Here is a 27222-nt window from a genome sequence, read left to right as displayed (position 1 = left end):
GAAATTCTATCACAAAATGACAAAAAAGAGGACCAGTTACCTGCTGCGCTTCAATAGCCATAGCTTCATTTTCGTCAACCAAAGCAAGAGCTGCTTCCAGCTGACCACTAATGGCAGCAACTTCTGAACGGAGTATATCCCTTTCAGTAATGGCCCTTTGCACTTGATCCTCTGAATTCTTAACAGTAGAAGATATGTGAAGAATTTCCTTCTTCAGGCTTTCAATAAGCTTCTGCTCTTCTACCAATTGCTCCTCAAAATCATGTTTTTTCAGACACAGATCATCCAAGAGAATTTTTAGCTCGACATTTTCATTTGACAGAAGCTCCAAAGCTTCTTGTTTTTGGGCAAATTCGCATTGCAAGGAAGCCAGTGCAGTTTCTTTATCCATGAGATATTCTTCAAGCCTCTCTTGACGTGCAAGAATACCATCAATGTCAGCAGTTTTCATTGCAAGCTCATTTCGAGTTTTTCTCAGAGTAGTTGACATTTCTTCAGCTTCATCTTTTCTATCTTTTGCATTAGATTTTGACTCCTGTAATAATCTGAGATCAAAAAGCAGCCCTTTCATAACCACATCTTTCCGACTCGATCCCCTTGACAACAACAAGTTCTCTGCAACTAGGTTACTCTTTTGTTTGTTCAGCTCAGATAGTTTTGATTGCTGCATGTATGTTTTCTTCTCAATGCTGCATATATCTTCAAATAACTTTTCAAGCTTATAACTAGTTCCATCTAGACTAGGTTTTGTAGAAAGTATTTTATCTGCTAAAAGTTGTAGCTTAGCCCCAAGCTTAATCAGTCCATGTACTACAGGACCACATAATTCTGAGCTTATTCTGCAATTTGAGAACCCAGATAATCTTCTCAAGGATAAGTTATCACTATCTTGGCCTTGCTTTGCACTTGAACTCTTCTGTTGTGAACAACTAAGTTGTCTATCTTCTCTCCTTTCACAAAGCACTTCCAACAATTCAGCACATTGATTCTTAATGCTTTGGAAGTCAGTGAAAAAGGATATTTGGTCTAGCATTACCTGATCTCCCTGGTATTCTGATGATCTATTCTTCGTCCTCATGTAATCTTCACAGTTCTGCTCCACTAGACAGCAGTGTTTAGCATCATTGGTGATATCATAACAAAAGAGATCTGCTGATACTGCACTCTTAGTGTTGAGCATTTTTCCCATGACACAACCATCTGATAGCTTTTCACTATCTGAAATATTTTCTAGTGAGATTAAGCTTCGACCAATATTGTCCAGATATATATGCTGATGGTTGATGATTTCTTGTATCAATTGAACATCTCTAACTAGGGCTGCCTTCTCATTTTCAAGTTCTATCATCTTTCTGAAAACTTGCCTTGGGTCTGAAGAAAGATTTTGGTCTGCACAATGCATCACATCCATATCAACATTCTCGCCATTGAACGAACTTTGAACTTCTTCGATCATGTTCAACTCATCCTCAGCATCTACTACACAAAGTTTACGCTCTGAACATCCTTTTCTGGCTTGCTTTTCCATGTCATTTGTGCCCTCAATTCTCCTACTATCCTTTGCTACAAATCTGCTTGTCTCCAAAAAATCATCCAATACCCCATTGGGCTCAAAATGATTATGATAGAAGCAGCCTGAATCTGTAGTAGACAACACAGTATTTCGAAAGGAGAAATCTAAGAGACAATGACTAAGCACAAATAATGCAAATCGATTTTCCAATAGTACCGAGAAAATGCTTTCTGGACACAATTTCAACATGTCAATGGAAACAAGCAACTCGCGTACGAATGCAAGAAAATCAGAATGAATGAGATTAAACTCATCAGCAGTTTTCTTTATCTGAATGAAAGAATTTTCAAACAAATAAAGCAAATCTACAACTTCCGCCATAAACATTTGAAAATGGTCCTGTAAGTGCCCATACTCTTGCTCTTTCAGATATATGGAGTCTTTTAGTTCTTGAACTTCCTCAATCATGGCAGCTTTCTCCACCATCAGATCTTCTCCCTTCTTCTTCCACTTGCCTATCTCATGCTTTGCAGTTTCATAGGCTTCTAACAATGCATTCAGCATGACATCTGCCTCTTTCATGGTTTCTTGTGCCTCCCCAAATTTCAGAAGTAATGGTAGAGTTTTTTCAATATCATCATAGCAAAAAGAAATTAGCTCCTTAGGATTAGAGCACTTCTGGCATCCCAGTTCAACATGAAATGTGTTCTCTTCTAGCTTCCCAGCATATGCTTCAGCTTTCTGCTCCTTTTCCCTTCTCATATTCTGCTCAAATGAAAGAGCTAGTTTTAACTCATGGACTTCCATCTCCATATTCTCAATATATGTGTGCATGCTTTGAATATAAACAACTGCTTCAGAAAATTCACTTTTCTGGCCCCACTTTGAAATAATTTCTGATGGATTATCCATTATATGCTTGTTTCCTGATGAATATTCCCTCTCTTCATTCTTATATTGTGAGGGATGTATATTAAGCAGCCAACTGAGAGCAATAAATGAAGCATTGGCACGTTTATTTGCTTCTACTAGCTTATCTTCTTGATGCTTGACTTTGTCCTCTAAGTCACGTATGGTACGCATTTTCTCATGCAACAAAGTTCTCAATTTCGCAGTCTCCTTGGATTTTTCAGCATTTTCCAGCAGCTGGGCATCAGTTACAGCCATTATTGCTCCCCTCAACGAACTTAGTTCTACGCTTGTTCTGTGGCCCATCTTCTTTGCACTATCTAATCTCCTTTGCAGATCTAAAATTACTCTTTCTCTTTCATCCAGTACTGTTGGTGCTACCTCATTTCTTTCATCAATCTGAGGTTGAACCCTTCTTTCTGGAAACAAGTCAAGGATACCACCAACCTGGTCAGAAGCATCTTCTAGAGCTTGATAGCCATCCATCAGAGAATTCGTTAGATTGTTAGTTTCCTTCTCCAACTCAACCAATGCTGCTGAATCCTTCCCTGTATCTGCTAGAACTCCTGTCAATCTTTCATTTTCTTGGGTAATGTGGCTTAATATGTTCCGAAGTTCTTCATTTTCAGTTCTCAAAAGCATCAAGCTCTTTGTTGTTGCTGATTCAATATTCTGCAGTGTAGCAAGCTGTCCTTGTAAATTCAGGACCATCTTGGATGCCTCCTCAAGCTTCTTGCAAACATGTTCCACATAGTCCAGGTTTGATAGTTGTGAAGCTTGATAGGATCGATACCTGTTTGGCTCCCCAACATCTTGAAAAGCCTCATGCATGCTTTCAATGTTTACATCATACAATGGCCTCTTCTTGCTTCCGCACTCCACAGTTTGGTCACTCTCTTGGTGAATTGGCACCAATATTTCACTGCATATTTCTGCATGTTCACAGCAACTCTGAGTTAGGGATGCAGACAAGACATCTTTGCATTCTGTTGTCCTTGAAAGTCCAAAGTGCTCACTGTTTTTCTGCCTGAGATGATTCAGATCATTGGTTAAAAGAGCTTGTTGTGCTTCCAGCGTTTCAAGTAAGGACCATGCTTCTTCTTTAGCATTTAATAGTTCTTCAAGCTCTGATGACAATGAGAAACCCTTGTAATCCTTCTGATCATGCAGAACCCTGTCATCACCATCCTCGCGCAACATAATTTCTTGATGAAAGTTAGTTCTTTGTGATTTTGGATCTGTCTGCAAAACCAACACTGCCTTAGAACAGCGTAAGTCTCCTAGAACAACCAAACATATAAGCATTTAATGGTTGAGTATGTGCTATCATCATGGTCAACTTTATCCACATCATGCAACACATCAATTCGTTATTGGAATTGAGGTAGTCATGCAAATAAAATGAAGTTTCCAAATTTCTGATGGTGAATTCTGGATCCAAAAAAAAAGGATAGGGTTATCAAAGCAAAATAGCAGAGAGTTTGGATACATAACCTTGATGCATTCCTCCATAACTTGATTTTGATCATTGCAAACTTCATCCCTCTTGCCTTTATCTTCATCTTTGGAATAACCAACCTAGAAGTTTCGAGTATTAATTGTAAGCTTCCCAAAATTAATTTGTATCATTAGTCATGGTTCAAGCAATCATGCTTACAACTTGGATTGCAGGCCTCCTGCCATTAAGATTTTCCTTCATTAGAATGAGCACATCATCGACTTCCCTGTAGGCAAACCAAACAGAGCACTCATTAAAAAGAAAAAAGCAAGATTACGTGCAAAAAAAATCCATAAAATCAAGAGATCACAGGACATTTTGACCAAAATTGGACAGAACCATGAGCTATTGATTCTTTTGTCAGTTAATCAACAGCAGCCACTGCTCAATTTCTGCATGTTGAACTTCATACTAAGGAAAGGTACCTTGTTAGTCTTTTGTTGGCTTCAAAGCCAGCTGCAATATTCTTCTTGATATCCTCAAGCTCTTGCAGTGTGGCACAAACCTGAAGACTTAACGGCCATTTCCAGAGGGATATGAGATGTGACATGGACAAAGTGAGTGATATCAAAACCTCTACCAATATTAATGAAGTAAAATAAATACAAAGTGCACAGTTCACCTTGAGCTTCAAAGACCCATTTTCTTCAGCAACACTGGAGACATCTATATCCATCCTGTTCTGTAGAGGAAGATTTGACTTTTTGAATCAATTATTGAATGCAGAGGCAAAAAACATGCAGAATGCCACAACTTTTGCACTGTAGCATGTCTAACCTGCCCATGTTTCCTCCCAACGGTTTCAAGAAGCTGCAATCATCAAAAGAGACCGTTTAGTCATTCAAATAGCCAAGAGCTCGTTAAGTTTGAGTAGCGGTTATAGCACTTTCCTGATCGCGCAATTCAGAGACTTCAGCTAATAGCATTTCTTTTTCCCCTTTTTCATAGAAATCTTGAAACCTAAAATACACATTCAAGAGAAATTGCTAGACATCAAAAATCACCAAGACGAACTGTTCCCTGTGTATCCATAACAGCAAAACTCAAGTTAATGGCACACTCATATTACATTCGTAGCTGCTCAAGAAGCCTTATGTTTTCCAGTGCAAATCGAGTCAGTTCAGGGTTCCTATCCATCCTGGCTTGCAACAACTGAATCTCCCCTCTTAGTGAATTGTTTTCTTCCACGAGGAACTCATCTGCTGGCTGCAAGTCACCTCCAAGCAATTCCAGCCTCCGTATTTTTTCATCTCTCAGCCTAAGGATGGTTTTAGTGTGCTGACTGTCCTCCTCCCTTTGGTTACACTGTTGGTATGTAACAAATATAAATGATCACAGTAGAAATAAAGATCACAACATAAACTGTACGATGGAGAATGTGACACAATGCAACTGTTAAGATTAAATGTATCATTTTGTATATATACGTACATACAAACATATATACGTATATTGTTATTTGTATATATACATACTTATGTGTATAGTATAGCATAAATGTATACGTTCACATGTGTGTGTGTATATATATATATACAATGGCTAGAAATTCTAGCCGTTTCTCCTTGTTGGCTATTAAGAGGACTTCTTCCTCTCTTTTGTTAAAATTGTAATCTCATAATTAATCTCATATGTGAGATAACTATATCATATGTAATTTTATTCTTTAGTTTAGCTTCTTGGTTTAGTTAGAATTAGGCTAGTTAGAATAACTTTTATTTTCTGTTTTAGGACATTCAAATAGGCTTATGCCTTTATTGACTTTTCAGTCAATAAAGCATAAAGCACCTTTATATTCTGTTTTTAGGACATTCAAATAGGCCTATGCCTTTATTGACTTTTCAGTCAATAAAGCATAAAGCATTTATTGGGAGACATTGGACTCCCAACAGCTCCAATTAGAGCCGTTGGGAGCCCAACGACTCCCCCTCTCTTAGCTCTTTTCAACACTATAAATATGGGCTTTTACTTTTTGTATTTTAGGACTTTTGTGTGCGGATTTATCCCACTTTAATGAGATATATTTTTTCTCTCTTCGTGTGTGCACTCTTTTGAATATTTCGGTTCTTGTGAGTGTGTTGAATGAACCTTTGTGTTCATTGAGAAAGATCTTTTGTGAGCTTCTTTTGAAGTTTCGTTTGGGGTTCTATTTCCTTTCATGGTATCAAAGCTACCGTCGTGATCAAGCTACTTATCTTAGTGCATTGGGAAGTGTGTCACTCAAGTTTTGGAGAAGAAGATGTGCTCTTCTTCAAGTATATATAATAGAGTGATCAACAAGCTTGGAGGTGTGTTCGTATCTACCATTCGTGATAGGGTACATCTCTCTTCTCTACTCTCATTAAGTCTTTCTTTTTCTTCTTCTTATTAAGCCTTATAAAATGGATGACAATGATAACGTCACCATTAAACCCATTAAGCTTAATGATTCTAACTATGTCACATGGACTTCAATTATGAAGCACCTTATATGGAGAAAGGGGTTATGGGGATTAGTAGACGGGACCGATATGGAACCTACACTAATCCTCACCAAGAATGAAGGCGAGAAAGAAATACCTCTCACAAAAGTATAAAAAATCAAGGCAATTTTCACTTATGAAAAAAATGGAAGGAATGGAGAATGGGTCATGCCAAAATTATGTCTTGGCTTATTACAAGTGTTGACATAAAGAAATGCTCGAGTCTTGCTAAATTCGAGCATATTAATGATGTGTGGGATTACCTTAAGAGAATATATTCTCTTAAGGATATTGCACATGTGTGCAATCCACAAACTAAAGTTCGGAATATGGTTCAAGGAGACAAAAGCATTACAGAATACTACAATGGCTTGTCGAAACTGTGGAAAGAATTAGCTCTTCTTGAACCAAAGTGGCATTGTCCACAAGATATTGAACTCCGCCAAAACCAAATCAATGCGGAGCATTTTTTTCATTTTATTAATGCATTACAATCGAAATTTGAATCCACTAAGTCTATTCTTCTCCATAGTAGAAAAGTGTCGTCAATAGAAGATACAATAGAGGAGTTGAGTATGGAAGAAAATAGACTAAAAAGTAGAAATTTTAAGAGCGATGACTCAGTTCTAGCCGTCTTGAAACCTGAAAACTTTGTCAAAACTTACAAACCTCCCAACTATGGAAGAGGAAATGATGATTTTCAGAAAAAGAAAATTATTTGCTACTATTGTCGTGAACCTAGACATGTGAAAACTCATTGTCCAAAATTAAAGAGACCTTACAAAAAAAAGGTTGCCTCCGTCAGACGACCACAAAAATCAAGCGAAACTTCCATTGGAAGTATGTCGTTTGCACAATTGGTGGAAGCACTCGGACCACTACTCAAGGGAGCATCTTCATCTACGGGAGCGGTTGTCGCTTCTGTGAGCACCTCCAATCCAGGTAAAATTCTATGGCTTCTTGACTCAGGCGCTTTTTTTTATATGACTCTGAATGTTGCAATATTATCCAAATGTCATAACTCAAATGGATCTAATGTTTTTAGTGTCGATGGAACATCACTAGAAATCAAAGCAATATAAAATTTTGAAAAAAAAATCTCAAAACTTAAAAGGATTTCATATTCCACAAATTAGATATATTTCCAAATTAAATCTAATCTCTTGTTTGTTTCTCAACTATCTGACCATGGATATAACATTTTCTTCTCCTCTCGTGGTTGTCGAGTGCAGGATCATGTTAAAATGTATCATTCAACCTTTGTAATCTTATATATATTTTATATATATAAAAGATAATACATATTCATATATGGTATATATGCATATGTATTATCCTAATTATATATATATAATATATATTTCTCTATTTATAGGCATAGGGGTAGTTTAGTAATTTCACAGTTTTACGCATATTCCATTTGGAATATGTTTGTACTTTTACTTTTATTTTTATTTTTTATTTTTTCTCTTTTTTGTGGTTTACGCCACCTAGGGAGGCTCCCCAAAGAGTCGTTGGGGGCTCCCAACGACTCCTTTGGGAGCCCCCTATGTGGCTCCTCTCTTGTATTATAAATAGGGGTTTTCCCCTTGTAATTCCTTCAAGATTTGGAAGAGCTCTTGCTCCATTGTAAGGGGTTTTTACCCTCTTCTTCCTCTTCTTCAATAATATTCAACTTATGACTTTATGTCATATTTTTGCCCCTTGTGTGGGTTTATGTGTTAGCACATTATGTGCTTGGGTTGTTCCCTTTAATGGGTTTATTCGCACTTCATGTGCATGTGTATTGGTTCATTATTGAACCTAATGTATTCAAAACCACTTTTTAACATGGTATCAGAGCCCGGTTACGATGGGGTTGTCTCTTGGCGCAACGGAAAGTGTGGTGCTCAAGAAATGGTGAAGTATTTGTTGTTCCTCTCTTTTTTTAGAAGTTTTCGGTATGTATCTCTTTTCTTAACATATTATGCATTATGAAACTATTTTTCTTGCACATTTAGTGTTTTTTGATAGTTGAATCATTTCCTTTCACATTTCACATGTTCGTATATTTTAAAATATCTACTTTTAAATTTGGTAAATTTGTTTATTGTTCAAATATATAATTATTGGTTATATAGTTATCGATTTCTCATCACATATAATAGTAATTTATGTTTTGCAAAATTGTTTTTCAACTATGTGAGATTTATGATTTTTCATAAGAATTTCGTGATTAACCTATAAGTTAACTTTTTAAATACGATTTCTTGCTAGATTAATGATCTTTGTTTAAAAACTCTTTAATCTCATATAAAGTCTAATTTGTTTTGAGTTCCTCTCTTGTTTGTGGATTTTAGTGCATTTTTTAGAAAATCTTGATATAATTCTTGTATAAGAATCTCTCACATCTAAATCCTTGTTATGAATCCTAAGTAGTTCTCGTTAATGATAACTATTTATGAGAACTCCTAAAGATGTCTCAATGATTTTGGTTTATTTAAAGGTTTTTTGAAAAATTGTTTGTGATAAATAGGTTGTTCGAACCGTTGTAAAAGATCTTTTAAAAGAATTTCTCACACTATATAGAATGCATAGTGTATCTATTACATCTTTTTGGTATAAAAGATTTCATTAAATTTATTGATGCATCTTTAGAAACTTGTTGGTTTGTATTTTTCACATAAGATTTCAAAACCTCTTGATTGTATCTCTAAGGATGCCTACATTGGCCATAATATGGTTTTCTTTTAAATTGCATTTATTAAGCATAAAATTGCATAATTGAAGCTTGAGAGACTCAAGCATTTGCATCTTTTATGAAATGCATGCATTATTGCATGTTTGATATTATTACGCTTTTTGCGTATTCTTTGTTCAAGTGTTGTGAGAGTGCCTTCGTGCACATCTTTTCTAAAGTATTTGTACTCATATACGTATTGTCTCTTCGTAGACATTTTTACATTGTGGAGCTTTTGTGCACATTTCTTTTGGTAAAAGTGTAATGAATTTAGATATTGATTCTTTTGTTAAATCATTATAAAACATTGTAAGTGTTTATAGCACTTTGTACGTTTCCGCATATCTCAATCAAAGAATATTAAAACTTGTTGTATGGGATTTAATCCCAATTCTATAAATTTTCAAGTATTTTTGAATATCTTTTCTTGGGTATTGTGTTAAAGCTCTCCTTGCGAACCGTTACGGTTCTCGTGATTTCTTTGTTAAAAGCTTGATTTTCTTCTCTTGATTATCCCAAGATGATTTCTTTATGTCATTATGTTCTTTGAAAAAGTTTTTTTTATGGTACTTATCTTATCCATCACAAGTTATATGATGCATCAATTCTTTTATGGCCCTATTGTTATATTAGAGATTTTTGAGGTGAGTTATGGGCACCTTGTGTTATGTCATTTTAGATTGTCCACTTGCCATATTATAGATGGTGGTTGAGGTGAGTTATGGGCACCTTGGGACTCTAGAATGATTTGGTATATGATCTCTAATTATGAGTGTGTCACTCGTTGTTATGTCATTTTAGATTGTCCACTTACCATATTATAGATGGTGGTTGAGGTGAGTTATGGGCACCTTGAGATTCTAGAATGATTTGGTATATGAGTGTGTCACTAGTTTGATGTTGGCCATTGATCTTATGGATGCTCTTATTTATATATAAATGTGATAGATATATGATGTTTGAAACCTTAAAATGTTTTAAGGTATATTAAAATCAAGGGTTTTGGGATTATAGCCCAACCTCTTTAGTTGTTTATGAATCTTATGAGTGCATTTGCACATTTGTGATTTTGTGCTTTTGTGCACAAGTGTTCCATATGTTCTTGGTGTGCGTATGTTCACACATTTATTTTCAAGAATATTGTTCTATCGGTTGTTGTATCTTGTTGAAGATACTTTTACATAGTTTATTCCAAAATGTTATTTTTATCGGTATTCTTTTTGAAGAATATTGTTCTATTGATTCAAGGTTTGATTTATATATATGTTTGTCATTACAAGTTTTATTACCTCAAAAGTCTTCTCCTTTTATAACTCTTATCTAAGTGTCATCATATGTAGACAAGAATTTTATTACACCTTTGTGTGTTGATAGCCCTTTGTTGGCTTTGTTTCTCTTGTTCTAGTAGCTAAACACATTTGTCTTGAGTGTTATCATATGTAGACAAGGCACGTTGATTTACACCATGGTGTGTGATCTTTAGTCCATGTTGGCATTTGTGTCCTTGTTCTAGTCGTTGAGTTATATGCCCATGGTTGGCTTCTTTCACTCAATTCAAGTGTCATTTTATGTAGACAAGAGATGTATTGTGTTTTTAGCCCATGGTTGGCTTAATACTCTTGTTCTAGTAGCTGAACATACTTGATCTTGAGTGTATTTTTACGTAGACAAGAGATATTTTTTGTCCATGTTGGCGTGTATTCTCTTGTTCTTGTCGTTGATTCTCTCATTTCAAGTATTATTACATGTAGACAAGAGGTATTTTTACACACCTTAGTGTGTGTCATTTGGCCTTTAATGGCATTATATTTATATTCTTGATCTAGTAGCTTATACACTTGATTTACGGGTTTTGGAGGACTAATGAGGTAGTTGCTTGTAGTGGATAAACTATTTTTTGAAAATTACAAAATTTATTGTGTTTTTTGATACAAGTGAATCATATCTATGATATGTTTTTAAATCAAATTGATTTTTTAGCACTTAATCTATATATTAAGTGCTTACATTTCTTCGACGACTTTTGTATTTGATATGCAAAATAAGTCTTTTGTCTCAAATGATATTCTTTTTTGAATCTTGGGTGGATGCTTTAACATATTTAGTCAAATCATGCTTCATATTTATGACATTTGTTTGATATAGATCTTCTTCCTAAAGATGTGAAAAACTCTATTGTTGATCTATGCATGTTAAATATACCCTTATAAAGCCTCTCTTATTGAAGAAAATATTCGACATGCCTTTGGACATTAGTATCCATGTTCATTTTGACTAAAGTATGTTTGGAGCGTGTTCATTAATGATTTTCTTTAAGTGTTAATTAATTTCATGATAGTATATGCATATGCTCATTATGGCCTTTTAGGCCCTCATTCAATAAAGCATATGTAGCTTATACCTCTTCATAGGCTTATTGTGGTGTCCCTTAGTGGACCATTTTGTTATTCCTCATTATGGGGTTGTGTTTGTCCAATATTGGACCTTATGAATGCATTATGCATTCTTGTAATTTGTTTTAGCTCCCTCTTTAACATGATATATGATTTTGAAACTTTGGTTCTCTAAAATTTCTTTTCATGCTAAAGTGATTATTCTATAATGTGCTTCAAAGTTATAATTTTGCACCATTGTTTTGCGGATGAGACATCTGATATGGTTTTGATTAATCTTGTTAGGAATGTTCCATTAAAGTAAAGTGCAAAGATAGTTTTTACTTGTTCTTTGTTGTTGTTCCACAGGATTTTGAAGATAAGAGGAAAAGAAGTACCTTGGATAGATCATGGAAGGTGTTCATCGTTAATGACGTTGGAGGAAGACATTTGCAATGGCATTCGTACTGAAGGCTATTGAAGCCTTGAGATTCTTCCTCTTGCTTTCTTCAATCTTTTCGTTCCCCCACGCAAAGTTTTAGGGGGGTGTTAAAATGTATCATTCAACCTTTGTAATCTTATATATAGTTTAGTCATTTCACAGTTTTACGCATATTCCATTTGGAATATGTTTATACTTTTACTTTTATTTTTATTTTTTATTTTTTCTCTTTTTTGTGGTTTGCGCCACCTAGGGAGGCTCCCCAAAGAGTCGTTGGGGAGCCCCCAACGGTCACAAATGTGACTGTTGGGGGCTCCCAACGACTCCTTTGGGAGCCCCCTATGTGGCTCCTCTCTTGTATTATAAATAGGGGTTTTCCCCTTGTAATTCCTTCAAGATTTGGAGGAGCTCTTGCTCCATTGTAAGGGGTTTTTACCCTCTTCTTCCTCTTCTTCAATAATATTCAACTTATGACTTTATGTCATATTTTTGCCCCTTGTGTGGGTTTATGTGTTAGCACATTATGTGCTTGGGTTGTTCCCTTTAATGGGTTTATTCGCACTTCATGTGCATGTGTATGGGTTCATTATTGAACCTAATGTATTCAAAGTCACTTTTTAACAGATCACCAGTCAGGAAAGCTGATTGGGGAAAGCCATAGAAAAAGAGGCTTATACTACATGGAATTTTTGAAAATTATTAAGAATACACTTGGTTGTAATGTTCATAAAATGAACTTGAATCTATGGCACAGGAGACTTGGTCATCCTAGCATATCCAAGATTCAGTTTTTTTCCAAATATGGAAAACTTTTGTGATTTTGAAACATTTAAATGTGAAAAATGTATTCTGGGAAAAATGAAGAGATTACACATTCAAGAAAGAAATTTTGTCTCCTCTCGACCTTTTGAATTAGTGCATTCGGATGTATGGGATCCTACACCTGTTATGTCCGAAGGGGGTTTTTCATATTATGTCATTTTTGTAGATGATTTTATAAGACATACTTAGATTTATTTTCTCAAACATAAATCTCAAGTATTTTTTTATTTTTCAAATATTTCATAAACTGGTTAAGAATCAATTTAAGAATGATATCTTCATTTTTCGTATTGATTCAGGGAGAGAGTTTTTGTAAAAAGAATTTAAAGATTACTTAAATTTACATGGTATTTCACATCAAAGATCATGTCTGTATACTCCACAGCAAAATGGCCTAGCAGAAAGAAAATATAGGCATGTTATAGAAACAACAAAAACCCTATTCGTGACTCATCTAGTACTAAAAAAAAATTGGGCCGAAGTCACTCTAACCACAGTATATCTCATTAATAAAATGGCATCCTCTGTGTTAAGCAATATTTCACCTGTTAAAAAACTCTTCAAACAAATCTCAGATTATTCAAGGTTAAGGGTATTTGGGTGTAAATGTTTTGTTTTCTTCAACAAAAATGACAAACTCTCACCTCGTGCTATTTCATGTGTGTTTCTTGGTTATGCAAGCAATCAAAAAGGTTATAGATGCCTTGATCTTGAAACTAGAAAGCTATAAGTGTCACGAAATGTATCATTCTTAGAAAATAAAAGTTTCTTTGAAATTAAAAACTCTACAAAAATCGATGAATATTCCTTTCTACTGGACTTAGTTCCAGAGATTGATAAGGAAGATGTTGATCAAGAAGATCAAAATGTGATAAGTATTGAATCATCTCATCCGAAATGCATTCAATACTTCAGACGGAGTAACTTGTTATGAAATGGAGGTCGTCCACGATCACCCTTAAAACACTCAAAAGAAGTGTCTAAAAGACACTTTAAGCAAAGCCCTTAAAAGGGTAAAATAGAAACAACACGCAAATAAATAAATTTTATTTACGTAAAAAGATGCTTGAAAAGCATTATAAAAAGATACTAAACAAGAGGGGTTGCACCCCTATTTGTACAAGAGCAAGAGGGAGAGCTCATAAGGAGCTCTCCCTTTCTAGTCGTTGGACTAGTCCAACGACTAGAAATCTAACCGTTGTACTAGTTCCAACGACTAGATTATTTGGTCAAGTTCCAACCGGAACTTGACCAAATTACATTATCTAGTTCTATGTGAAGTAGATAATGATAATTACATAAAAAATAAAAAGAAAATCAAAAATAAAATAAAATATATATAATATATAATATATAATATATAATATATATTATATAATATATAATATATAATAATAATATATCATATTATTATTATATTGTATATTATGTTACATATTTTAACACATACAGTGGTCATTCTAGCAACCGGTGCAAAAGTTTCCTCATAGTCTATTCCATATTCCTTAGAATAGCCTTTAGCAACTAGTCGAGCCTTAAAACGTTCAAGAGTGTCATCACTCTTGGTTTTGACTTTGTATACCCAACGACATCCTATAGGTTTTTTTCCTGATAGAATGTCTTGAATAGTCCATGTATTCGCCTTTTCTAAGGCACATAACTTTGCTGACATGGCTTCAATCCATTCGGGATGTTCTTTTGCAATATCATAATTAGAAGGTTCTACGTAGGAATGTAACGGGGCAATATACCCTTGGTACTTTGGCGAAAAAGACTCATAAGATACAAATTTTTCAGGTACTTTTGACACCCTAGATGATCTTCTTGTTTCTATACGATCATGTGCTTTAGTATATTTTTCTAGAGCACAAGGTTGCTCTAGGTTATGTTATGAAATGGAGGTTGTCCACGATCGTCCTTAAAACACTCAAAAGAAGTGTCTAAAAGACACTTTAAGCAAAGCCCTTAAAAGGGTAAAATAGGAACAACACACACATAAATAAATAAATTTTATTTATGTAAAAAGATGCTTGAAAAGCATTACAAAAAGATACTAAACAAGAGGGGCCGCACCCCTATTTATACAAGAGCAAGAGGGAGAGCTCATAAGGAGCTCTCCCTTTCTAGTCGTTGGACTAGTTCCAACGACTAGATTATTTGGTCAAGTTCCAACCGGAACTTGACCAAATTACATTATCTAGTTCTATGTGAACTAGATAATGTTAATTACATAAAAAATAAAAAGAAGATAAAAAATATATATAATATAATAATAATAATATATCATATTATTATTATATTATATATTATGTTACATATTTTAACACTCCCCCTCAAACTTATGGTACAATGAGCGAAAGTTTGTCTAAGAGAAAATGAAATCTGGGAGCTACAAGAGGTTTGGTGAAGAAATCTGTTGATTGCTATGTCACACGGACTCGGCTCCAAGGTCGCCGCACCCGCGTCGACACGCACCGAAACGGGTGCGGACACGGGTGCGGCTCGGACTCGGTCAACGCGACCCTGGGTGTGGTCAACGCACCCAGGGTCATTTTGGTCCATTTTTTGGAATTTTTTTTTTTGAATTTTTTTTTAAAAATTTTCTGGGCTACAGCTGTAAGGAAAAAAACCCATCACAACTAAAAAACCTGTACACTTTCAAGTTTTAAGTACAGAATGGGCACAACTCAAGTTTTTGTGGTTTTTTCCTGTATGAAGAAAGTGAATTATTACAGTGTATGAAGAAAGTGCCCAAAAGTGAATTATTCCTGTATGAAGAAAGTGTACAGAATGCCTTCACAACTCATCACCTGTCCCCTAATGGGCACAACTTTGACCGAGTCTTATTTATATATATATATATATATATATTTTAATATATATATATAGCCGAGTCCCCGTGTCCAAAATTTTTGAAATTGCGCCGCACCCGTGTCGCACCCGCACCCGCACCCATGTGACATAGGCTGATTGGTATTCTGATGTAACATATGGCCTATGTCACAGGGACTCGGCAAAACAGATGCCGCACCCGCGTCGACGCGACGCGACGCGGGATCGCGTGCGGGTGCGGCACCGGGTGCGGTCAACACGACCCTGGGTGCGGTCAACGCACCCAGGGTCATTTTTGTCCACAATTTTGGGCGAAAAAAAATTTCCCCCGATGAAAAGGAGGAGGATTAGGGCAAAAAAACAAATTGCCCTAATCTCTCCTCTCTCTCCCCCTGAGCTCGAGCTCTCCCATCGCCACCCCAGCTCCGCCTCCCAGGCTCCTCCTCTCGGCTCATCCTCTCGGCTCCTCCTCTCCTTTCGAAGGTATGTCTCTCACTCTCTTCTTGGGTCGGCTGGGGAGGGGTCGAGCACCCCCCCCCCCTCTCTCGGTCTCTTGTTGGGTCGGCAGGGGAGGGGCTGAGCCTAAAATCTGGACCAAGCCCATTGCCGGTGGAAATGCCTGACCCAGGAAATGGGTGGGCATCTGGAATGGCACGGCTCCACCTTTGACTAGGACCTGACAGGCCAGTTGAAGAGAGTTATGGACTGGTCAAGGCCAAACTGGACTTCCAACCACCGACGAGCCGACGCGTAGGCCTGTAAGCATGTTGCTGGTTCGGGATCCAAATTGTGATCCCAAATCCAGCCCTTATGTGTTGGGCACAGGCAACCAGGACCAATCGTCAGTTGTAAATGAAGGCCTCCAAGAATGAATGCAGCACACATAAATAATGCAACATTGCACTATAAATTCACCAAAACATAAATAATTTTAATTGAGCCTCCTCTGTAAACAGCTCGGGTTGGAGCAGACTGTGGTACCCAGTTGTATCCAGCAGCTATTATTTGAAACACATCAATCACTAAACTGGATAGTGAATGCTTTCAATCACACAATTGTGATGTTACGATAGCTCATTTAAACCCACGAGGGCTCCACCTTCTTGGCTAGAGGCGATCACGAGGACCACAATGGCTTGAAACCCACAAAAGGTGTTTATTACCCAGAAAATTATTAGCATCCATTACTTCATCAGGATATACTTTGGTATGTAATTTAGTTCTTTTATGCAATACTTATTTGATTGATATTTAGGTGGATTTATGTAATTGTTTTACTTATTTGATTGATAATTTGATATTTAGGTTGATATACTGCATGCATGATGAATCATATTATAAGTTTATGACAATGTTTATTGTTAAATGTTAAACTGTTAAAACTTCAAAATTATATATATATATATATAATTTCTTTTACATTTTTGCCCCTACCGCAACCCCGCACCCAGGGTTTTTGGAAGTGCCGAATCCCCGCACTCGCACCCGCACCCGCACCCGCTCCCGCACCTGCACCCATGTGACATAGCATATGGCAGATCAATGGTGTCGTGCAGGAACTCCTCTCGAGCATAGTGACAACCCATCTCTATGTGTTTGGTGCGTTCACGAAAGGTCTGGTTGCTTGCGATGTAGATTGCACTCTTATTGTCACAGCACATCCGCGATGCCTGTGTTGCTTCAGCTCTCATGTCAGCTAAGAGTCTTCGGAGCCAAACAACCTCCATTGTGGTAGTTGTCATAGCTCTATATTCGGCTTCAGTGGAGGAAAGAGAAACCTTCTGCTGGTTCTTGCACCTCCACGATATGAGAGATTCATTTAAAAACACACAAAACCAGTGGTTAAGTGCCTATTGTTAGGATCACCTCCCCAATCAGCATCAGTATAAGCAATTAAATTTAAAGATGATGCGGACAAGAAGAGTCATTGTGAAAGAGAACTCTTTAAATATCTAATAATGCATAAGACTGCTCCCATGTGAACAGAGGTAGGGGCATGTTGAAATTGACTAGCCATGTGGACGGCATGCGCAATGTCTGGCCGAGTGATAGAAAGGTAGGAAAGAGCAGGGGCTAGAAACCCCTGCCAGTCGATCAACAACAGACGGCAGGGAAGCATCACCCCCTGCCAACCAGTCGGACACAGGCGACAGGGAGCATCGCCCCTGCCAGTCTGCCGACTGAAAAGGAGGTGCAGGGAGGGGGCTCAACCCTCCCCTGCCATCAAAAGTAGCAGGGAGGGCTCGACCCTCCCCTACCGTAATGAGACGCAAGGAGCAGGGAGGGGAGCTCGACCCCCCCCCCCTCCCCTGTCGTAACCGCACATAGGGAGGGGCTCGACCCCTCCCCTGCTAACAGAGACACCGGGAGGGGTTGGGCCCCTCCCTCGCAAAACTCATCGCAGGGAGGGGACTCTGCCCCGCCCCTACGATTTTAAGGCAGCAAGGAGGGGGCTTTGCCCCTCCCTTGCGATTGAGGGAGGCAGAGAGGTGGCTCAGCCCCTCCCTGCACAACAGAGAAGTGAGGGAGAGAGAGACGGACGAAGGAGGAGGAGCGTACCTGGGGGGTCGCCGAAGCGGAAGGCGATGGCGGTGCCGCTGATGCCTTCGCATAAGAGGGAAGAAGGTGGTGGCCGGCAGCTTCGGTCGTCTGTGACTGTGGTCGTCGACCGCTGCGGAGGACGAGAGGAGAGCGAGAGGGTGACAGAGGGGGAGAGCCAACGAGGTTGTCGCCGATGGCAGTCGTCGATGGTCGCAGGTGGTTGCCGGGGAAACGAGGTTGTCGTCGGCGACAGTGAATCGCCGGGTTGTCAGCTGAGGCCATCGGATTGAAGGTGGTTGCTGGCGATCGTTGAGCACAGTGAGAGAAGAGGTGAAGAGGTGGTCGGCGATACTATTGTTGGCGGCTGAGGTTGCCGGCTTCCTGCAGCACACGGGACGAAGGCGATGGCCGGCGGCGAGTCATCAGCGTCGGTGGCCGCAGGGAGGGATGAGAGAAGGGGTGTACCTGGGGAGGCTGTCGGAAGGTGCTCGTCGGAAGGGAGGTCGCCGGAAGGAGGGGGGCGTCGGTGGCAATGCTCGGCAACGAAGAGAGGGAGTCGATCGGGGGAGAGAGACCGAGAGACGGGAGGGGGAAGGAGGTTTTGAGAGCCTCCCCCCTTCGTCGTTGCGTCTTTTAAAAGCACGAAGCTGACTTATCACTCGGGTCGGATCCGGGTGCGGATCCCGCCCGGATCCAAACAAAAAAAAAATCTCGGGTTATTACACTCTGAATTCATATATATGCTTTTGTTAATTCAGATATGTTGTTGGGGTGAGTTATGTGCACCTTGTGTTCAATCTCTAGATTTGAGTGTGGTGTTTCACTCATTTGTTGCATGGCCATTATTTTTATTTATACTTATAACTTTGTTTATCTGTGATGGCTATCTATTTTTGAAACCATGGTATTTCGAAAAATGGTTAAAATTGATATTCTCATTGATAACATCAGCATGTTTCCATTACACGCACTCTTAGCTTTTGTGTTTACTCCTTTGTATGCCTCTTATCTGAGTGTCATTATAGATAGACAAGAGATATTTATTCACACCTTCGTGTGTTATTTTAGCCCATTATTGGCATTATACTCTTGATCTAGTAGTTGAGACACTTGATTTTTTAGTGTCATTATATATAGACAATAGATGGTTATTCACACCTTCGTATATGATTTTAGCCCGTTGTTGGCATTATACTCTTGATCTGTCATCGATACACTTTTTTTTTAGTATCATTATATGTAAACAAGATATGTTTATTAACACCTTCGTGTGTGATTTTAGCCCTTCGTTGGCATTATGCTCTTGTTCTAGTCGTTGATATGCTTGTTTTTAAGTGTCATTATTGTTAGAACATCAATTTTCACCAAATCTGATCTGCAAAAGGAGAAAAAGTGAGAAGAAAAAGATAGAAGAAAGAGGAGACGCTGAGTCGGTTTCTAAGCATTTTATTAGTGAAATCTCTTATATGTATGCCCATAGTGACTATTGTGTGTATTTGACACTTGGTATTATTTTTTGACAAATTAAAGTTTTTTTAACACTCTTGTCTTTTATACCTTCCACTGTGTAAAATTGTCTTGTGATTTTAACTCTTTTGTGAGTTCTTTCTTTAATAATCATGTCTTTTATATGTGCATTCTCTTTAAATAATGCATGTTTTCATCTATGATTAAAATGCTAAAAGTTTATATTATTTGAAATTAATGTTTTGTTTTCTTTAAATGATGTTAAATTAAATAGTTTTTGTATTGTGTGCTTGGCCATCCTCTCTCCATAAATATATAGCTAACATAATTATCATTTGAAATCTTCTTAAGATATGTTTTTGTATAGTTGGATGTTTTGTTAGCTCTATTTACAGATTTTCAAGGAGTGATGACAATTAAAGATCCCTTGTGTAATGGAGCATATGATAGAGCACCTCCTGAAGGAAGCAATGAATGAAGAAAATCGATAAAGAAAAATGATATTTTATGAAATGGGTGGCTTATTTGTATTTGCAAACTTACAGTGAGTCACTGTAAGTTTGAGGGGGGTGTCAAGATTAAATGTATCATTTCATAAATATATGTATATATGTATATTGTTATTTGTATATATACATACTTATGTATATATATATATTTTTTATTTATTTATTTATTTATTATAATATATATACATATATTTACTATATATATACAGCTAGAATTCTAGTCGTTGGGAGGCTTTTCCTTGTTGGATTAAGAGGACTTCTTCCTCTCTTTCTCTTCTATAAATAAAGGGTGAGTGTGTATGTGGAAGGTTAAGAGAGTGATGGGTAGTATTAGGTTTGTGCAATATTTTTTTTTAGTGAATTGTAGTGAGGCTTGAATGTAATTTTGTATTTCTTTTAATGTTCATTATGAATAAAATTATTTATTTACATTTTGATGTGTCTTTTAATTCTTAAGTTTGTTGTTTAAATGTATATTGTTTTGAGTCTTGGAGATCATCATGGAATACATTGGAATCCGTACCATTTCATGACAGCAACAACTATATGAAATTACAAGCCAAAAAACTTAGAACATTAACAAATTGACAAGCAAATAATCAATACACTTAATAGTCTTTCACAGTGAATAAGATACTATAAATTCTGAACAAGCTCAATCCCATCCAACCTCCAGGCAAAATAGCATGCAACACAGAAAAGGGCTAATCTCCAAAGATCACATGAAATAGAATACAGTAAAATGAGCCCAGCAACTACATCAAGCAAGTGTAGTCTTTTAAGTACAATGATGTAGGAGAAAAAGCACACCAGCCGATTCATTTGTTCAATTTCTGCCTTTAACTGCAAGACAGTTGCTTCAGCCATCTTCTCTCTCCTTAAGGAACCAACTAGTATAGCTTCTAACTGTTTCAACTAAATTAAAAATTAAAAAACAATCAACTATCACATTATCAATTCATGACACTCAAACTCTCTTTTTCTTGAACATAGAAATTGGTACCTTTTTTATCGAGATGCTGGATATGCTTGAAGAATTGCAGCTATTTATAGGTGTGGCCTCATATATAGGGCCAGAAACATTTGCTCCAACAGGAGAACCACCATACTTTTCGTGGAAGCCATTGCCCTTATCGTACCAGAAGCTTGAAGAGGGGAACGAAAGAGGCCTTGTAACATTCTGATGTTCAAGGAAAGTTAGCTGGTCCTGTAGCATCAGCAGATATTTAGACAATTCACTATGATGGATAGGAGGATAACCTTTTGCAAGAACAGAATACCTTCAGTTGTTGTATTTGACGTTGCAATGCCATCACATCACCTGATGCATCCTCATTCACTTTGGCCTATGACATAACAGTAATTCAGAAGTTCCATTAACTGAAGCAAACAAGATATATAATTTGTTTAAAAAAGGCTATTAACCAAATTATTACATTGTTTTGAATAAGTTTGGCTCGCTGTGCAAATTTGAGAGTGCTTAGCGTTTCATTTGCAGAACTGCACCAGGAAAACTAGGAAATCAGAATATAGGAAAAATCAACTCCAAAAGGAAAAGGAAAAAAATAAAGACCGAAAGAAAATATTTGTACGATAATATTGCAAACAAGGAATTTTAAGTACCAAATAGATGGGCTGATGTTTGCAATAATTGTGGTCTTGGAGTTCCCACCAAGAGAATCCTGCAATCATTGGCAATGAAGTCATCACTCGGACTAAACTCAGTATGCTCTCAAAAGTAAGCATCCATAAATAACGCAACAAATATTTTGACTTGCAAACCTGCAGAAGAAATGTGAGCCTAGAGTCTCTGTATGGAACATGGCGGTGTTTTCCATGTGCTACATCTACTAGAGTCATTATTACCAAGCTTACATGCATATCAATAACAATAAAAACATGTTATTGCAGTTTCAGATAAAAAAGCAAAGGGAAAACAGAGAAACTCAATACAAAGATTTAGCTAAGAGGTTAGTCTGAGATTTTAAAAAGAAAATTTCACAATCTAAATCTTCCTCCCACAGTTTTTCTATCCAAAATAGTTCAAAAGCTCTCCAAATTTCCATTAACCTAAGTAATACTACTAACCAATTATAGCCATATTATTTTAGTTGGTTGGCAAACGTAATGTAAGTTTGCACTCCTACAACTGGGAGCTAATAGATGAGAGCACGCATCACATTATCTACCGTTCTTCTATCAACTGTTTAACAAGCACTTGTTTTTGTAACCAATAAAACTAATAATTGAATCACCACTTTCTTGTTTTTGTAACCGATGAAAATTAATAATCTATGAGAAAGAGTTTCAAGGTAATACATAACAAATAGACTTTACAAGCATGAGAATAAGCAAAGGATCTTCCTGGTCCTACATATGTATCTGGATGGCCAAAGGAAAACATCATCTATGTCAAAAAAATATCAAAGAAAATATTTATTGTAAACACCCAAATTTGACCATTATAATCAATAAAGTTGGCAATAGAACCTGACCCTATCCCCTCAAAGATTAATCCAAATAGGAGATGAAGATAGAGGACTCAGAATCTTAAGCCTTGAGGGACTTTTTGAGGAACTTTATAAATAGGAGACAGCCCACCAATGCCCTGGGCCTAAAACCCACATAGGATCTATGTCACATGGGTGCGGGTGCGGGCGCGGGTGCGGGTGCGGGTGCGGGGATTCGGCGCTTTCAAAAAACCCGGGTGTGGGGGTGCGGCAGGGGCAAAAATGTCAATATATATAGGGGGTCGGGGTTCCCCTCCCTTACGAAAAAAAGATCAGCTGTCAGCTGCTCGATTTTTTTTTAAAAAAAGCAACTGTCTGTCAGCAGCTGACAGACAGCTGCTTTTAAAAAAAATTGAGCAGCTGACAGCTGCTGCTGTCAGCCAGCTGACAGAGCTGCTTTTTAAAAAAAAAATCGAGCAGCTGACAGCTGCTGCTGACAGAGCTGCTTTTTAAAAAAAAAATCGAGCAGCTGACAGACAACTGCTGTCAACAGATTTTTTTTTTTAAAAAAAATTTGCAGCATAGGGCAAATTTAAAAAAAAAAAATGAACCTAAATGATCCTGGGTGCGGTCAACGCACCCAGGATCGGGTTGACCGCACCCGGTGCCGCACCTGCACCCGCGTCGAGTCGCGTCGACGCGGGTGCGGCACCCTGCTAGCCGAATCCCTGTGACATAGCATAGGATCCATCTAGGAATTATCTAAGAACCATTTAGGACCCACCAAAATTAGGATCCACTAACAATTGTGCTTGAGGTCATCCTAGATCTCCCTCAATTGAAGGGCAAGTCAAAGGACACAAAAGAAAGTGGACTCTGAAGCCCCAAAAGAGATATTCTCGTATTCATTTTAATTCTTAAAAGTTATTTGTCTATTCCATTAGTTATTTTGGGTTATTTAGTATATTCATGATTTATCTTTATTGCATATGAAACTCTATCCTTCTAGGAGTCTTGCTTCACAAATCTGAATCTAACTCTTGTGGATCCTACTTAAGAAGAGACCAAAACTTGTTCGCATTTCACCTTTCATTGGAGAAAGATGGTTTGAGCTCGTATATAGCAGTTCCCACATCTTTTTTTCTCAAGTGGGAACTGGGAACCTGTGTATAAAGGTTAGAGTCTTATGCAACATTTTACTTACATAAATACTTATAAACATATATATATACATATATGTGCATGCACACAAACTTATGTCACATGGGTGCGGGTGCGGGTGCGGGTGCGGGGGTGCGGCACTTTCAAAAAACCCGGGTGCGGGGGTGCGGCAAAAATATAAAAAAGTATATATATATATATATATAAAGTCCAAAAGTTGGACATAAATGACCCTGGGTGCGTTGACTGCACCCAGGGTCAGGTTGACCGCATCGAGTGCGGGTGCAAAACGGGTGCGGCACCTAGTTGGAGAATCCCTGTGACATATAGGGCAAAAAAAAAACTCTTGGCAAAATTTTTTTTAGGTTCAAAAATTGGACCAAAATGACCCTGGGTGTGTTGACCACACCCAGGGTCAGGTTGACCGCACCCATGGTCGGGTTGACCGCACCCGGGTCACGTCGCATCGACGCGGGTGCGGCACCCTGCTAGCCGAATCCCTGTGACATAGACACAAACACATATCATCGAAAGATTTTAATGAGCATTGCTTTTATCAACAAACCAAACAAAGAATGCAAAAGAAAAAATATATATATAATAAAGAACTGAAATAAGATGTGCCAATGAAACATGTAAATGTAACCAAAATACCCCAGAGTTGACAAGGACTTGTTGATGTTTGCAGCCTCCTTCAAACGCTCCCCTTCAGCACCTGAACTCTTCTGCCTATAAGATATTTTATAAAGCTCATTAATTGGATAAGAAATGACAATCCAATCTAACAATGGGGAAAAAACAAAAATGATTAGGGAATCACCTTTCTGAACCAGCCAAATCTACAAGATTCAACCTTGCAAAGCGAAAGTGTGTCATTGCATCTTTTTCCCATTGGCTTTCAATGACACAAGTAAAGACACTGTGAGAACGACTGCTCTCGCTATTCATACTTGTTGCTGCCACTTTTCTATTAGCAGTACCCTGGAAAACCAAATTGGAACATACGGCACTGTTGACTTGCCACAAACGAAAACACAAATTTTAAACAAACTTGAAGCAATATAACACAGTATCCCACCTGGAAAAGGAGCTCAAGAACATCCCTCACAGTTTCCACTTCAAACTCCCTTAGGTTTTCAACATAGACACCCTTCTTCAAGTCCTCTCTCAGCTGGAACCAATACAATAAAATTCTGTACACACTGGAAGCAAGTAGAACAAGCAAGATACACATTGAAATGCAACAGAAAAAGAAAAACTACTTGCAAATTAGTTGACGACGGCTCCAAGAGGTCAGTTATCTGTTCATTATATATTTCAAGAAAGGAACATTTGCAGCTGTACTTCAATTTTTCATCTTTCCTGCTAGATTCTTCCTGCATCAAAACAGTATGGGAGAGAATGATAGACATGTCCACATTATTCATTTCTGCCAAATTTTGTGTGATGATAAACAGTACCGATTTTATCCTTGCAAATAAATATTCAAAAATCCGTGGTGTCATTCCGCGGTCTTCGCTAAGCTCATCATCAGCATCATATAATTCACCAGTCATGGTATATGTCTTCCCACTGCCCGTCTGCATAAAGGAGTAAATGATGATGATGATGATGATGATGATGCAAGATACAGTCCGAAAAAATAAAAGAAGAAATTATCACCTGCCCATAAGCAAACATGCAACTATTGTAGCCAGACATGCAATTCTCAACCATTGACAATCCTGCCACTTTAAAAGGCATATCCTACAGGAAATTTGTATATGCCGTTCAAATATGCAGTCAACTAGAGAAAGATAAAAGAAAACAACTGGCTCAGTCCACAGCACATCAACCAGTTTTTTCACCGAACCTGCATTATGGTCTCGCCAACAATATGGTCAAATGTAAATCTGGTGTCAGGATTCCCAAGCCAAGTTACAGTGTGGGCAGTCTCCTGTCTTAAGCATCTACTATATCCATGCAATTCCTTCTCCATTTTACTGATGGGACGAATGCGTATTAGAACCTGCTTGCATCAATGATAGAACTTACAAGTCACCAAATTTTGTTTGGGGATATCCATTAAAGATGATGGTTGGCTGAACAGAGAAATGCATCCCCTTGAATTTTAGGAATTTGTTTCCATTGTTACGACTTGAAATCCAGTTCTGTTGAATGCATCATGTCAATTTTCAATGGATTATAAGGTTTTCATGTAAGGGATAAAATGCCAGCAATATCGGTTGCAAGTCCGGAGGAAATTCCCACCAAATAGTTGAATCAGAAACCAATTCCTACGTTTCTTATAGGATCTTTACTTTTGAGTGACATTAAAGAAGCAAATGGTATTTAAATGGTCAATTATTGGAAAATACATCATTTATGGCCCCTTTTAAATGCCTTACAAACATGTTATAATGAAATTAGAACGAGCAGTTTCAACTCCCACTTTTTTCTAGTTCTTTTCAATTTTACCATTTGTTCTAATAGAATTTAGTAGTCATTAATGCATCAAGGATAGAGTTTCATTTAATTCTATATTTTGTCATGCTGGCATCTCGGTTAAATATGGATGCAATTAATGCCATCAAGAGATCAGCTTCGCAATAGCAACTAAGCATTTTTAAAACAGATTTAAAGGATATAAGTACCATACCTGCACATTATGATCCATCCAGAATGACCCATCTTCTTCTGGGGCAAAATGTGGCACCTTCGTTCCCGGCGAAGCCTCTGCACAGCTTGAAATTCCCCTCGGAATCTTTAACAAGTTGCTGCCTTTAGACCCTGATTGCAGGTTGTTCCTGCCACCACCAGCAAAACTCCCTGAACTAAGCCTGCCAACGCTCCGATTCGGCGTGTTCTGCCCTGAATTCAGCTCGGACGGAGGTTTCCCACGAGCCGACCTCGGCGTGAAACTCAAACCAGATCCCCTGTTCGCCAGCGGCAAACCTTCCACCAAATGAGTTCCAATCTCTGAAGCTCCAATATTTCCAACCTTAGGGTCCTGATAATGTTCCGAGACGGACCTGGGGTTTTGATTGCAATCCGAAAACGGTGTTCTGGAAGGGGGGAAAGGGGGCAAATACACCATATTTTCCGACTCATTCTCGGTCCTCTCGGTCCTCCGGGAGATTCGGAACTCGGACATCTCACCGAAAAATGGAATCAGAAGGCGGAAGCAGATTTAGATCTTCGGATCTAGGGTTTCTGAGTCAGAAAACCCTAACAAACACTGGGGCTATGAGATATAGCTCTATCTCTCTTGGGAGACCGCATGAGAGAGCAAAGGCGAAGGGAGAAGGAGACTTAGAAGAGATGAAGAGTGAGCACAGTGGTGAGAAGGAGAAAGGGGCAAGGGCACAATGGAAAAAGGAAATTGGTGGCGTCGTTCTTCATCGCCATCGGAGCATCTTCTTGAGCTTCAAATCTTGAATGAAAAATGGCGCCTGTTTTCAAAAAATGGGGTATTTTTATTATTTTAAGATGCCATTTGTCAGAAAGTGGGGCTCCGGAAAAAAGGTCGCTTTTCTTCAGTAAATA

The 27222-nt window shown here is 37.9% G+C and overlaps 1 protein-coding gene across 1 annotated transcript in view; it reads right to left on the bottom strand.

Annotated features, from left to right (window-relative positions):
- Positions 1 to 26830, bottom strand: part of POK1 (phragmoplast orienting kinesin 1) — a 30653-nt gene extending 3823 nt beyond the window's left edge. The window contains exons 1-21 of the mRNA XM_090018354.1: positions 26336 to 26830; positions 25550 to 25705; positions 25360 to 25443; positions 25158 to 25277; positions 24960 to 25073; positions 24776 to 24868; positions 24518 to 24678; positions 24352 to 24426; positions 21869 to 21956; positions 21710 to 21768; positions 21523 to 21586; positions 21367 to 21432; positions 21090 to 21293; positions 20897 to 21001; positions 4990 to 5225; positions 4796 to 4880; positions 4698 to 4730; positions 4346 to 4602; positions 4080 to 4146; positions 3917 to 4000; positions 41 to 3718 (exon numbers count right to left, since the gene is read on the bottom strand). Coding sequence (XP_089874480.1) covers positions 41 to 3718; positions 3917 to 4000; positions 4080 to 4146; positions 4346 to 4602; positions 4698 to 4730; positions 4796 to 4880; positions 4990 to 5225; positions 20897 to 21001; positions 21090 to 21293; positions 21367 to 21432; positions 21523 to 21586; positions 21710 to 21768; positions 21869 to 21956; positions 24352 to 24426; positions 24518 to 24678; positions 24776 to 24868; positions 24960 to 25073; positions 25158 to 25277; positions 25360 to 25443; positions 25550 to 25705; positions 26336 to 26830 — 6324 coding nt within the window. The remainder of the gene's footprint in view (positions 1 to 40; positions 3719 to 3916; positions 4001 to 4079; positions 4147 to 4345; positions 4603 to 4697; positions 4731 to 4795; positions 4881 to 4989; positions 5226 to 20896; positions 21002 to 21089; positions 21294 to 21366; positions 21433 to 21522; positions 21587 to 21709; positions 21769 to 21868; positions 21957 to 24351; positions 24427 to 24517; positions 24679 to 24775; positions 24869 to 24959; positions 25074 to 25157; positions 25278 to 25359; positions 25444 to 25549; positions 25706 to 26335) is intronic.
- Positions 26831 to 27222: the final 392 nt, after the last annotated feature.

The sequence above is a fragment of the Nuphar pumila genome, chromosome 10 (assembly GCF_984573655.1).
Source record: "Nuphar pumila chromosome 10, dmNupPumi1.hap1.1, whole genome shotgun sequence".
Classification (NCBI taxonomy): Eukaryota; Viridiplantae; Streptophyta; class Magnoliopsida; order Nymphaeales; family Nymphaeaceae; genus Nuphar; species Nuphar pumila.
This window is presented reverse-complemented; position numbering and strand designations above follow the sequence as displayed.